Source organism: Onychostoma macrolepis, chromosome 15 (assembly GCF_012432095.1).
Source record: "Onychostoma macrolepis isolate SWU-2019 chromosome 15, ASM1243209v1, whole genome shotgun sequence".
Taxonomy (NCBI): domain Eukaryota; kingdom Metazoa; phylum Chordata; class Actinopteri; order Cypriniformes; family Cyprinidae; genus Onychostoma; species Onychostoma macrolepis.
The window spans coordinates 27,098,807-27,112,399 of NC_081169.1; the positions used below are offsets into that span (position 1 = coordinate 27,098,807).

Sequence of the window (13,593 nt, forward strand, 5' to 3'; positions counted from 1 at the left end):
CCCTCCAAATATTGAAGATATGTGAAATATGTAAGCTTTTATCTAAAGGTCAGTAGATTTCCCACTACGATTGTGTTGTTTTTAAATGCTGCCTGTGAGCTAAACAAAGAATGTATGAATGAAGTGCCCAGATCTAAATATTCACAACAAACACCGTTTCAACATGAAACTCACAAAAGAGACCTAAATTTTCCCTGCCTCTCCCCATAGACTCTCAAATGTTGTATCCCCCCAGGATAGGGTTAAACATTCATTGTGGAGTGAGCTAATATATTTAGTAGCTAAATTGGATTGTATTTTTGTATATTGTATTTTTGGTTTTAACAGTGTTAATGTATAGTTGTTGTGTATATGTATAGTTTATTGTAAATATGTTACATTGAAAATTTGTTATTTTCTTTGTCTTTAATGGCAGAATGGAAAACCAAACAGGCAGATCACAACCACAGGTAAGCTATTAGTTTATTTCTATTAATAATTAATCAGATGACAATTTATGATTTGCTCAGTAGTATTATTTTGCATCTGAACCTCGTTTTTCCAGTATGATCAACGTTCTGTAACTGAAGCATTACTGAAGCATAGGATGCTACATCTAAACATGGTATCTCTTGCTACTCCAAATTAAACTAAAAAAACATGCATATTAATATGTTTACCTGTTCTATAATTTGCAGATCTTTTCCTGGATTTTTTAAAAATACTGGAAAAAATAAAAGACATCTTGCCAGAAGTCACAGGCCAATTGTACCAGCAAAAGCACAGAAAACCTTTGATGTTTCTGTGTCTTTGCTGGGCTCTAAATCCGATACGACCCCTTCTATATCTGAAGAGCTGGAGCTCATGCAAGCAGGGCTAGGAAAGAGGACCCTGTCCTTAACATGGGATACTACGCATGCAGAGGTAAGGAGTCCGATCTTAAGCAAACACATATTCTAAATAGCAGTATTTGTTGTGTCAGTCTTTAACTTTGATGTAGTTATCAAGTTTACTGCAGGAAGCATACTCAAAGATGAGTGATTTGGAAGACAGGTGGCTTCTTTTCAAAGCTGCAGGTGTGCTTTTTAATAATATATCATCATTTAATATTTAAGGCTTAGTTCACCAAAAATGAAAATTCTGTCATTAATTACTCACCCTCATGTCGTTCCAAACCAGTAAGACTTTCCTTCATCTTCAGAACACAAAGGAAGATATTTTTGGTGAAATCCGAAAGATGTCTGTCCCTCCATTGACTGCCTTTGCAACTACCACTTTGGTGCTTCGGAAAGTTCATAAAGAGATCGTAAAAAGAATCCATATTAACCGAGTGGTTTAGTCCAAATTTTCTGAAGACTTAATCACTTTATTTGATGAACAGATTGAATTTAGGCTTTTACTCGTATATAATCCTTGATCAGCGACCATAAACTAATGCTCAACAAAAACATGAATGACACACAAGAACAAACCTCTTCCAAAAGCTCAAACGTGCTACATAACCAATGAGGTTTATTCTCGTGTGTTATGCAGCATGATTAATTTCAGAAAAATTTTGTTATTGTGTGTCATTCAGGTTCAGTTGAGCTTGTTCGCTTATCGTTTTTTATATCTCTTTCTAAAGCATAAAAGTGGTAGTTGCAAAGGCAGTGTATGTAAGGACAGACATCACTCAGATTTCATATATGTATATTTGTAATTGATGGTGAGAAATCAATGACAAAATTTTCATTCTGGGGTGAACTAACTCTTTAACATTTAGTAATATGAATTAGTCCGTTCAGTACAATATTAATGCTATAATTATTCTGTAGAGTTATTCTCTTATTTTAGTTTTGTTGAATTACTTGCTAATATAGGTGGGAACGGAAGGAGAAGAATATCTGTAATACCTTTGGAGGCAGAGGGGTATAAAGGATCAGTGATCAAAAGTGCTTCTGGTGGTGGGAAGAACTTGCTGTACATCGTGCCATTGCAAGATGAGCTTGACATGACACCGCTGCCACCAGATGCTCCTGAATTTGCCAGAATGCCAAAGGCCACATGTAAAAAATGCAAGACTCTGATGCCACTCCAGACACTGGCTTTGCATTCTGACCAGTGTGACAGCGTGCAAAACTCAGAAAACTCTGAAATTGAGGTAAAACTGTTGTGATGTTACTATCTTTAAGTTGTTTTACTACCTGTACACTGACAATTCTGACCATTGCAAAATGTATTACTTCAGTAGTAACGATTGATAATCGGGATTTGTCAGCTAGTACCACTGTAGCCTTGAAGAGACTTTCCTTTGAAGACCTTTTAATAAACTAACTTCCACATTTCAATATGCCCCTGACTTCTAAGGGGTGTTTTTATTTGTGACTACTCCCAACAGCCTTGAATTCTGTCAATAGAACATCACATTTTTCTTTTCTGTTTGCAGGAAGATGATTTGTTTTTGATAGAAGAGGCAACATCTTCAAGGCCAAGCTGTAGTCTTGAAGGAACATCATCCATTGTTGAACATCAGGAGGTACACAAGCAAAAGCTAAATTGAAGATTGGCAGTTATCAATTCTTCTTTACAAAATTTGCCTGGCATACATTTTTGTCTTTAATGTGTAGGCACTTGAAGCCCAGTGCCCAATATGTACCAAAACATTTCCGGTGTCAGAATTAGAACTGCATGCCAGCTTTTGTGGAGAAAGGTAATGGTAATAGTGACTCGAATTAAAGCTTAAAAACCTAAAAGGGTTGTTCTCTGAAGCCATATGATCACTGTATGATGAACAGGCCAAAATGATTTATTCACTCTCAAATTAAACTGCATCCAGAGACTAAGTTAAATGTGGCATTGTCGAAACATAATCTTCATAAGAAAATCATAAAAGTTCTTGTGTGTTTCTCTGGGTGTAATATTTCTTTAATCTTTGTTTACACTATTGCTGATGTGATCCGTAAACAGATATTTTTAAAAACCAAACTATATGCATTAATTAATATTATTTATTTTTTTATAGTCTAGATGGAGTTCCAGAAAAACTACCGTGCTCTGATTTGGATCATATCTCATGGTAACCTGTTATATGTGAAATATTGTTACCATAACTGTTTTCTATTTGAATATATGTTACATTGTAATTGTAAACTTTAAAAAAAAAAAAAAAACATTTCAGGATTCTTTGATGAATAGAAAAAGCATTTATCAGAAGTACAAATCATTTAACATTATAAATGTCTTTATTGTCACTTTTGATCAATTCAATGCATCCTTGCTGAATGGAAGTATTAATTTCTTTCTAAAAAAAACTTACTGACCCCAAACTTTAGAACAGTAGTGTATATTGTTACAAAATCTTTCAATTTCAGATAAATGCTTTTCTTTTAACCTTTCTATTGATCAAAGTATCCTGAGAAAAAAAAAATAAATTGCACACACCTGTTGTCAACATTGATGATAATCAGAAATGTTTCTTGAGCAAAAAAACAGCATAGTGCTATATTGTGACACTGAAGACTGGAGTAATGATGCTGAAAATTTAGTTTTATTGTTTTTAGCTTCATACACGTACGTGTGTGTGTGTGTGTGTGTGTATAAAAGTTTTGTTTTTACAGTGAGGAGGATGTGATTCGTCATGCAGCAGCACAGATAAACATTTTTAAAATATTCGAAGTTTGTGTATCACGAGATAACATTCTAGAGAGAGGCCTGAAGCTGTGGAAACGGCAAAAAACAGGAAGCCCAGTCAATCCTTTGAAAATCACCTTTCTTGGAGAGCCAGGAGTTGACACAGGGGCACTGAGGAAAGAATTTCTGTCCAGTGAGTAGCATGCATTTAGTACTGTAGATGTGTAAATATATTTCCACAGTTTCATTATTCTAAAAATACACTGTCTGTATCTGCAATAATCACAGCTGTGTTGCTTTTGCAATGACTCTCTCTAGCCCAGGGTTCCTCAAATCTTACCCTGGAGGTCCAATCCACTGCAGAGTTTAGCTCCAATCCTGATAAAACTCACGTGTCTGTGATTTTCTAATGACCCTGAAGAGGTAACACTTTAGAATAATGGTCCGTTGTTAACAAGTAACTATGAAGGGAGTAATAGGTAGTACTACATTAACACTCAACTTAATACTGTTAACTAATAGAAAAGTAAGATTAACTAAGCAGTAAGTAACAATTTTAGGACAAAGGTAGTTCCTTATTAGATATGTGCTAATTATTAAATAAAAATCTCCTCATTGAGAACTACTTGCGAACTATGACCAATTAATAAAGAATAACCAATTAATTACTAATCACAACAGTAACGTCTTAAAAGTGAGCAATTGGGTTCTTTGTGGAAACTAATTTATGAATATGATATCCCCCATATTCATAATAAGTCGGCTACAGTTTGAAATTGTGACTTCTACTCTTACCAAAGGATGGATGTTCTCCGTTTATTTCAATCAAAAACACAGAATAATAATAAAAACAATAATTCACTTAAAAATGTTAATAATTAGGAAGTGATGCTGACAAGCTCATGATTGAATTAGTTCAAAATTATGAACTCTGTTTTATGTCATTTCAATATGTATCCCACTCCAAATGACTTACTGGTAAAATATCACTAGTGCTTCACACAAATGTTTGACTGTATCATGTGTCAGATATAAAACATTACATAACTTATTAATTTATGTGTGAGTAATTACTGAGGGGTTAACGTGTTTTTCACTTTAAAATAATGGTCCAGATCACTAGTAGTTCCTTAGTAGCACCTTAGCTTTAAAGTGAAAAATACATTAGCCCCTCTCAAACGTTACCTTGTCAGCCAGCAGGAACTACTAGTGATCTGGACCATTATTTTAAAGTGAAAAACACCTTAACCACTCAGTAATTACTAAGTAATTTAATAAGTTATTTAACACTTTATTTTGATGGTCCCTTTCGAACATTCTGTTGACACTAAGTAATGTTGCAACTACATGTCAACAAACTCTCATTAGAGTATTACTAGACTGTCTGCTTCATATCTACTAACTCTTTATTGTGTTGGTCTCCCAACAGATATTCTACTGACTGTAAGTAACTTTGCAAGTACATGTCAACTTAATCTAAACCTAACCCTATCAGTCAACTAATACACTACTAACACTCTAATGAGAGTCAGTAGAAATGTAGGTGCAACTTAACTTATAGTCAATAGAATGTGTTAAAGGGACCATCAAAATAAAGTGAAACCAAAATATTTTAATCTGACACATAGTGTACAGTCATACATTTGTGTGATGCACTAGTGATATTTTACCAGACACTGTAATCTGGAATATGCTGTTTTGTGCTTAACACAATATAAATGCAGTCGATGCCTTCATTAAGGATGTAAATTGCTTTTATCAAGAGAACATCATTATTTATATTCAAGAAAAGTCCTCCCCAGCCTACTGTCACTAAAGGTAGGTCTCTTGGAGTCGGAGGCATACTGAACTGACACAAAGAGCTCATAATTGTTAACTAATTCAATCACTTCCTAATTATTAAAATTTTTAAATGAATTATTTTTATTATTATTCTGTTTTTGATTGAAATAAACAGAGAACATCCATCCTTTGGTAAGAGTAGAAGTCACAATTTCAAACTGTAGCTGACTTATTTGGGGGATATCATATTAATAAATTAGTTTCCACAAAGAACCCAATTGTTCACTTTTAAGACGTTACTGTTGTGATTAGGAATTAATTGGTTATTCTTTATTAATTGGTCATAGTTCACAAGTAGTTCTCAGTGAGGAGATTTTTATTTAATAAGTATCAAATATCTAATAAGGAACTACCTTTCTCCTAAATTTGCTACTACTTACTGCTTAGTTAATCTTACTTCTCTATTAGTTAATAGTATTAAGTTGAGTGTTAATGTAGTACTACCTATTACTCCCTGCATAGTTACTTGTTAACAACGGACCATTATTCTAAAGTGTTACCCCTGAAGACATTGATTAGCATGCTCAGGTGTGCTTGATTAGGATTACAGCTAAACTCTGCAGGAAAGTGGATCTTGTGGGCCAGATTTGAGGATTCCTGCTCTAGCCTAATGATATCTCATCTTTTTTGTGAATTTAGCAATGGTTGCCGGCATTGAAAACGTGTCTTTGAAGGTGATGCGAAGAAAGGAAAAATGCCTAAGTACTCCTTAATGATCTAGATAATGAGCTGTTCAAGTACGTGTTTGGATTTGCTTCACATACACAATTCATTCTCAATCATTTACTCAGTCTCATGGTTATTACAAACGTATTTGTTCTGCAGAAACAACACACAGAAGATATTTTGAAGAATGTTTCAGCTGTTTTTGTCCATATAATATTCACTTGGGTTTTAAACCTCACTGATTTTTATTATATGCACAAAAACAGATGAGACATTTATACAAATATACCACTCTATGTTAGTGCCAAGAGCTGTTATACATATGTAAAACAGTATGCATCTCTAGAGTTGCAGGTGAAATATTTGCTGTGAGCATTGCACAAGGAGGACCGGCACCGAGGTTTATGCAAGAATGGTGTTACGAATACCTTGTTTCTGGTAACATTAAAAGGGATGGTGTGCATGACACAGAGATATCACCACTAATCAAAATGGTGGGTCTTATTGACAGAATTGCATTAGAGACAAGTTGTTTGTTACTTCTTGTCCTTTAGTAAATTAGTTTGCTGGAATAACTGTTATTGTGTTATAAAGCCACCGACAGATTGGTTTTACTCCAAAATTCAGCAGTGAACCATGCTTGTTAATATATATATTAAAGGTAACATTTTACTTGTAGATTGAAGATGCATCTGACCTGTCCAACTACACAAAAGAAATCCTGGACTGTGGCTACACTGGACCAGTCAATGTTGACCACAAGGAAAGCATATTAAGGTAAGTCAGCACTGAGAAAAAATTAGTTTGTTCATTTACACAAGTATCAACTCTTAACATTAGTACAATGCATGATGTGTTGTAATATGGTACATTTGAAGCAGATGAAACTGAGCAATAGCACACTTGTAATTACAGACTTGTTTGATGGGAACTGAGTCTTTTTACATCTACAAACTCGTACATTATAGTAGTTAAGGAATTAACTTCAATTATACAAATAACTTATTGGCTTTTGAATTTTGAAAGCCCTGCTTTTAAAAAAAAATTTGGTATTTATTTTTGTTTATTTTTTTGCCAGAGCTCTTGCTCTACATATTACAACAAAACGCATCCCAATGCTGCAACAACTGCGCGAGGGCCTTGAGATATATGATCTTATTAAAGTCATGCAGAGAAAGCCACATGAGTGTCACGATCTCTTCGTCATAGGATATGATGACAAAGTATGTAGAAATACTGTTTTAAGCATTAATTTTTGTAGTGTTTTTTATAAGTATGACACAAATGACAAATATTATAATCCATTGTTATGCTTTTCTTTTTGGTGTTTAGGTTGATGCCCATTACATTTTATCCCACCTGGCCCCAGAGATGAGCCCAAGTGGTTCGATTAAACAAGTGAAAGAGTCAAAAATCATGGAATTCTTTCAAGATTTCCTACTTGAGCTTGAAGGTATGGACTTAAAGTAGTATAATCTGTTATTTTATATCCAGGTGTAAATATGCTCTGTAGTTCCTATTTTAAAAGGGTATACATAAACTAAAACATTAATTCTAATTTCATCTTTTGATTTCTTCTGAAGACACACAACCAGAAGATGGGGCAGCAGGAGAAACCTTGTCTGTACCGAAGATAATGCAGTGGATGACTGGGCAAGCTCACAGGCATCTGCTTGTATCAGAAAGGGAGAAATTTAAGATAGTTATTAAATTTGAGCACTGCTGTCTACAGCACATGCCTAACCACACTGTGTGCTACCCAATTGTTAGTGCTTGTACCAATACCATAACATTTCCTGTAGTCCATATGGTAGATTATGAGTCTTTCAAAACACTCTTGCAAACTGCTGTTACATATGGAGCAAGCTTTGACAGAGTGTAGCAAATCTGCTGAAATTGTGTACTGTAGAAACCTGCAGTTTCATTGATTCATGTTTATCAAAGCATTATTTACAATGTTCACTCTTTGGAATGTTTTTAAATGCATGCAAGGCAAAATGATAATGTATTTGGTGTACATTACCAAAAAAAAAACAGACAATTTATTGTGGAAAAACAAGTTCCTTTATAGTGTAACAATGTCTTTTCATGTTTTTTAATTGAAGGCACAACATGTATTAGTTCAGTTACCTTAATAAATCACATTTAAAACAAACCTGATCCAACTAATTAAGTCCTTCAGGCTTATTTGAAAACTACATGCTTTGTGTGTTGGAACAAAACTCTGCAGGGCTGCGACCCTCCAAGAACTGAGTTTGACACCCCTGATTTGAGACATTAAATTTAAAGCTAATTCACGTGCTTGTAAGTAGATGTCATAACCAAAACAAGTGGACTCAGCAGCGGGGTTCACTTGATTCTGTAGAGTAGCAAGATCTTCAGGTGACAAGGGGCAAGGTATCTCTGGGACAATGACTCCATGCTCAGAGTCAACAGTCTGTGGATTCTGGAAGTCCTCAGCTTGTAAGATCTGACATTTGGGGGGAAAAAACACCAGTCATTGATTACAATTAAGAACAATCACCTTACACAGTATGTTTTTTTTGTTTAGCTTGCATACCTCTGCAAAATCAGGCTCTGACACAGGTGCTTGCAACATCCCAATATTCCAAAGCTGATTGGGTGACAAATTTCCCTCCGTTCGCAGCGGATGATTGTTCCACATCTCTGTGAAATGCTGCAAATCATTGCATATTCTGGGGATGAAAACAAAGCCCACACAGAAAAGGTGAACAGCATTGGACAGGTCAACGAATCCCTCCTCTTCCAAGCTGTGGAGCACATTGTAGTAGCTAGATGTTACTGCAGTCTAAACATCTCTCCATAGCCGTTCCACTCTAAGACAGAGAAAAGTGTGAGGTGCTGATTTAACTGCAAAGCATTTTAAAACATATTACAAAAGAAAAAAAAAAAAAAAAAAAAAAAAAAAGTGTACAAATGATTGGGTAAATTTTCTTAAATTAATTTTAGTATTTTATTAAATTTTTTGTAAGAACAATACATTAACCATGCTCTCATATTTAAATACCTCTGGTTATGCACACTTTTGCCAGCAATAAAGCTGCCACGGCCAGTTCCTCGCACAGTAAACATGCACTGAGCAATGTCTACATTCTCCACCCCTTGGTCTGCTCGTACTCTTAAAACAGTCAAAAAGAGCAGTTTTTCATTATTAGAAATAGTATGTGTGACCCTGGAGCACTAAACCAGTCACAAGTTGCTGGAGTATATTTGTAGCAATAGCCAAAATTTTTGCCAAAAAATCATTAGGATATTAAGTAAAGATCATGTTCCATTAAGATTTTGTAAATTTCCTACTGTAAAAAACTTAATTTTTGATTAGTAATACGCATTGCTAAGAACTTCATTTGGACAACTTTAAAGGCACCCTCAGATTTTCAAACAGTCGTCTCTTAGCCAAATATTGTCCGATCCTAACAAACCATACATCAATGGAAAGCTTATTCCAAAAATTAACAATTATTTGTTCCAATTTAGCATACTTTAGGTATAGGTTTAGGTATTTTTATTAAGCACATAAAAATGGAAATGTATTTGTAGAATTCTATCCACAGACCTCTGTAAAATCTGCCACCACGTAGTCCTGCAAAGAGAAACAACATTTAAATACAAAAATACCTAATGTAACAATTATATAACATTCAGAAGCATGTATATTTAACTGTGTACTTAGTTTTTGGCTAAATAAAAATTCAGTTCATAGGCCTTTATCGAACTCCCACTTCTTTCAAATAGTAGCGTAGAAAACTTCCACTTCAGCCTGTATCAATGCCTGTGCCCATAGCACAAGAGTATTGTGATGACATAGCATATCACATTAATATGATAAAATTAAAAGTTTGGTGGAAAATGTACTGTATTAAACAATAATGCTCAGATTTTTATGCACTTACTTTACAATGCAATCCTCAATAATTATATCAAGTTGTTAAAATAAACGAGTATTTCCAGCCCATAGAGGATTATTCGAAAATAATATTCATCATCATAAATGAGTCCTATCCTCCGTGATTGAGTGCACTGATTAAATAGCATTATACTGTATACAAAAACGGGAGGTTAATCATAATTAGGGCTGCAACTAACGATTATTTTAATAATCGATTAATCTGTCGATTATTTTTCGATTAATCGATGAATCGGATTAAAAAAGAAAAAGAAAAGCATTCATTTCAACCCTTTATTCAAAAACAGAACTAAAATCTTTAGAAAGTGCACAAACATGTTGCTCCTTGAACATCCCTGAGCTGTTATAATAATAATAAAATAAAATAAAAATGGACTAACACAAAAAACATACACATGTATGCTTTACATCTGCCAAATATATAGACTTTTGGGGGGGGGGGAGTGCAAAAAATTAAATAATTTAACAACACTGCGTCGTTAGCGTTGGTATTGTATTAGACACTTGCACTTAACATTATATGAAAATCAAGCTCAAATGGAGTTAATAATGTTTTTGACCAGAGAATGACGGAGATGGAGTGTTTTGTCTGTCGTTAGAACGGCTGTAACTGTTATCTGAAGCAGCAAGTGCATTATGCTTTCATCAACTTTTACAGGTTATATAACTTTGATTGTAGCTATATGGGCGCTTAGTTTTTTCTTGTCGTTTAATACACTTGGCCAAAATCTCAAATTAAGCGCTTATGCACATAATGCACAGGATATTTAAAACGTATATAGACAGCAAATAACTAATTCTTCTCCACTCTTCAAACACACAAAAACATTATCCTTTACTGACATAGTGTTTGAGTAAAGAAAACGCTGTACTATTCAAACACCAATTATTTATTCACCCTTGCATTGCGAAAAAGCAGAGATCTCATCTTCTCCAGGCTGTGCGCGGCGCGTCAATCTGAACGGAGGCGGGGTGAAGTTACGAGGTCTCGCTGAGAGCTCGATGATCCAATGGCGTTACGAAGTTTTACTGACAAGTTATTTTAATGCTTATCATTGGTTTACTATTTTAAAACTCTCTGATTTAAAATAATAAAACGAATTATAAGCGACTCAAATTTGGATAATTTTTCACAGCACCTGACTGGGCTAGAGTATGGCAACTGCCATACGCAAACGCCGCCCCTGCTCCCACACCTTGGATGACTTGGGTCGCACGGATTTCTCTGCCTCCGCCATGTATCTTTCCTCTACCTCCGCTCGTTTTTTTTTTTTTTACTTTTTTTTTTTATTTATGAGGCGCCAAACTCTGCTACCATCCGTGCGCGAGAGAGACCGAGTGTGTTCACTCGCTCCGCGCTCAACTAAAGTTTTTTTTTAATAATCAAACGTCTCCGCGTCGCGCGACACAACGAATCGATTATGAAATTCGTTGCCAACGCTTTTAGTAATCGATTTTTATCGATTTAATCGATTCGTTGTTGCAGCCCTAATCATAATAAATATACTGCAAGAATAATAAACAAAATAATATTAAAAATAATTGTGAATCACTCCGATTATTCCTCTGGGAGTAATTTGAGCAATGTGCTGCTATTCATTAATCTCATGATGGGCAACAATGGCGTCGATCAGATAATGTTACACATTAAAATGAAGGATGATATACATAGTAGGGTGTCAGTAAATAATAATTGCGATGTCCAACTAAATGACAATGACAATAATGCCAAATAATGACAATAATGCAGGTGGAAATTACTTTACGCTACTAGCCGGATGTGACGACACGCGGGAGAGGCAGTTTTAACATTATGTGACATGACATCTGACGCACAGATGCCATTGGCACATGCCACTATGCTCAGTGACATTTCCGGTGGCACTTCCGGTTTCCAGTGGCGTGTGCCAGTGGAGAGTGGCATGTGTCACTAAAACCTGTGACACGTCAATGGACTGCGTCTTGTGTCACGGATATTGTCGCGGTGCGTATCGCACCTTCGGTAATGACTGACACCTGCCGCTGGGTGCCGCTGCATAATGTAGATTGCGTGACACACGCACTTAACGGCAGAGCGATATTGATTTAATTACACGCGGACTGTGATAAAGGTGTATTGACCACAAATTATAATCACTGTTATTTCTTTGCTTCAACGTAAAGTTGCACTATGTAACTGCTGGTGCTCTAGTAGGGTTGTCAACTTCAGAAAAGAAAAACACGGTACAATCGCGTGTATGTATGCCTAATGTTATGTTAATTAAACTACACACACACACACACACACACACAACAGGTAGCTAACCAAAGACTATAGAAACTTGTAGCTAACATACTGTTGTCACTCACACACGACATATACATTATCAGTCACCGTGACGTCAAAACAGACCGGCTCGGCATCGGCAGACTGACCGCCGGTGTTGTGCCGAATTCTGACCCCCGCCAGATTATTACCCCCCTAGTATTGGTAGGTTTAGGGTTAGGTGTGGGGGAAGGTTTAGGGATAGGTGTGGGGGAGGGGTTAGGATTAGGCAATCAGGTAGCGATTTCAATGAGGGGGGTAATAATTTGGCAGGGAGTCGAAAATGGGCACGTCACCGTTCCGGGTCGGTCATGCGGAAAATCGGCTAATTTCGACTGGTCGATCGGTGCATCTCTAGTTTAAACATTTTTCATAATCTATCTGTAAATGTTTGTATCCCCCAGGATACATCGCCCCTTTAATGGTATATACGTTAACTAAAAAAAGAATGCTTGTTTGGCAATGCATATTACAACATTTAAACCTAATTTATTTCTATTGGGGGCTCTGGAAGCTAGCATACTGTTGGCTAATCAAATCAGCGGTATCACCAACTACAGACGGGCTTAGCTAATGTTATGTATTTAGGTGGGATAGCATGAGAAAGAATAATTAAGTTCACTTGTCACTGAGTTTAAGATGTTAAATTAGTTAACTTACCCAGTAAACGAGCGGTTGCTGGCCATTGCTGCTAGAAGCTCGCTCTTCTGTCAGACTGGCGGCAGTGGCGGGAAAGCGTAGTGGGCGTGGTCAACCTGTCACTTCAATCGAGAATGGCCAATAGAAATAGGCCTTTCATCCTGGTGCGTAGAGACCGCCCACTGAGACACAGCTTCACTCACAAACAAAAGTTTTAGACCCGCAAAAAAACACGGCAGAAAAGAGCAATATTTGTGGTTTCGTGATGAAAAGTTTTTGAAGTGCACAAAGAAAAATTTTTTTTTTTAAAGATTTGCACGCACTGCAAAGAATTTTATCAATTTCAGAGTTTTTTTGCAATCCTTTTTTTTAAATTACAAAATAATTACTTTTGCTCTCAAACACAGAATTTTTGTTTGCATAATAAAGACACAAAAATAATTCCATAGGCAATCTGATGATATTGTGATCAGCGCCAGCGCTTGGAGTACATCTGTACGTCAGAAATATACCGGGGCATCACTTTACTGTCCGCATTCACTGTACATAGTATATAATATTACTATATAATGGGTTCTATATTGTTTTTTATTGAGTCGCGCCGCGCCACTCCCGTCCGAGGAAG

At 35.9% G+C, this 13,593-nt stretch overlaps 2 protein-coding genes across 2 annotated transcripts; one reads left to right on the forward strand and one right to left on the reverse strand.

Moving 5' to 3' along the window:
- The first annotated feature begins 408 nt into the window (after positions 1-408).
- Positions 409-7,821, forward strand: LOC131554234 (uncharacterized). Its single transcript, XM_058799432.1, has 11 exons — positions 409-449; positions 678-903; positions 980-1,055; positions 1,839-2,119; positions 2,405-2,494; positions 2,586-2,668; positions 2,981-3,781; positions 6,776-6,873; positions 7,175-7,319; positions 7,429-7,549; positions 7,680-7,821. Exons 1-7 carry the CDS (start codon positions 409-411, stop codon positions 3,036-3,038), a joined length of 855 nt encoding a protein of 284 aa, XP_058655415.1. The 3' UTR covers positions 3,039-3,781; positions 6,776-6,873; positions 7,175-7,319; positions 7,429-7,549; positions 7,680-7,821.
- A 406-nt stretch (positions 7,822-8,227) lies between these two features.
- LOC131520378 (uncharacterized) lies at positions 8,228-13,161 on the reverse strand. Its single transcript, XM_058744570.1, has 5 exons — positions 12,990-13,161; positions 9,674-9,700; positions 9,125-9,235; positions 8,657-8,792; positions 8,228-8,566 (listed from the first exon to the last, which is right to left on the reverse strand). The coding sequence occupies exons 1-5, from the start codon at positions 13,013-13,015 to the stop codon at positions 8,228-8,230; spliced, it is 639 nt and encodes a 212-aa protein (XP_058600553.1). The 5' UTR covers positions 13,016-13,161.
- Positions 13,162-13,593: the final 432 nt, after the last annotated feature.

Excerpts from the sequence above, each read along its gene's own strand:
- LOC131554234 (XM_058799432.1), top strand. The coding sequence starts at position 409 with ATGGCAGAATGGAAAACCAAACAGGCAGATCACAACCACAG. Across the intron at positions 450-677 it reads CAGGCAGATCACAACCACAG|ATCTTTTCCTGGATTTTTTA; the intron begins GTAAGCTATTAG and ends TATAATTTGCAG. Across the intron at positions 2,669-2,980 it reads GCCAGCTTTTGTGGAGAAAG|TCTAGATGGAGTTCCAGAAA; the intron begins GTAATGGTAATA and ends ATTTTTTTATAG.
- LOC131520378 (XM_058744570.1), bottom strand. The coding sequence starts at position 13,015 with ATGGCCAGCAACCGCTCGTTTACTGG. Across the intron at positions 9,236-9,673 it reads TGGTGGCAGATTTTACAGAG|AGTACGAGCAGACCAAGGGG; the intron begins GTCTGTGGATAG and ends GACTGTTTTAAG. Across the intron at positions 8,567-8,656 it reads CAGAGCCTGATTTTGCAGAG|ATCTTACAAGCTGAGGACTT; the intron begins GTATGCAAGCTA and ends CCCAAATGTCAG.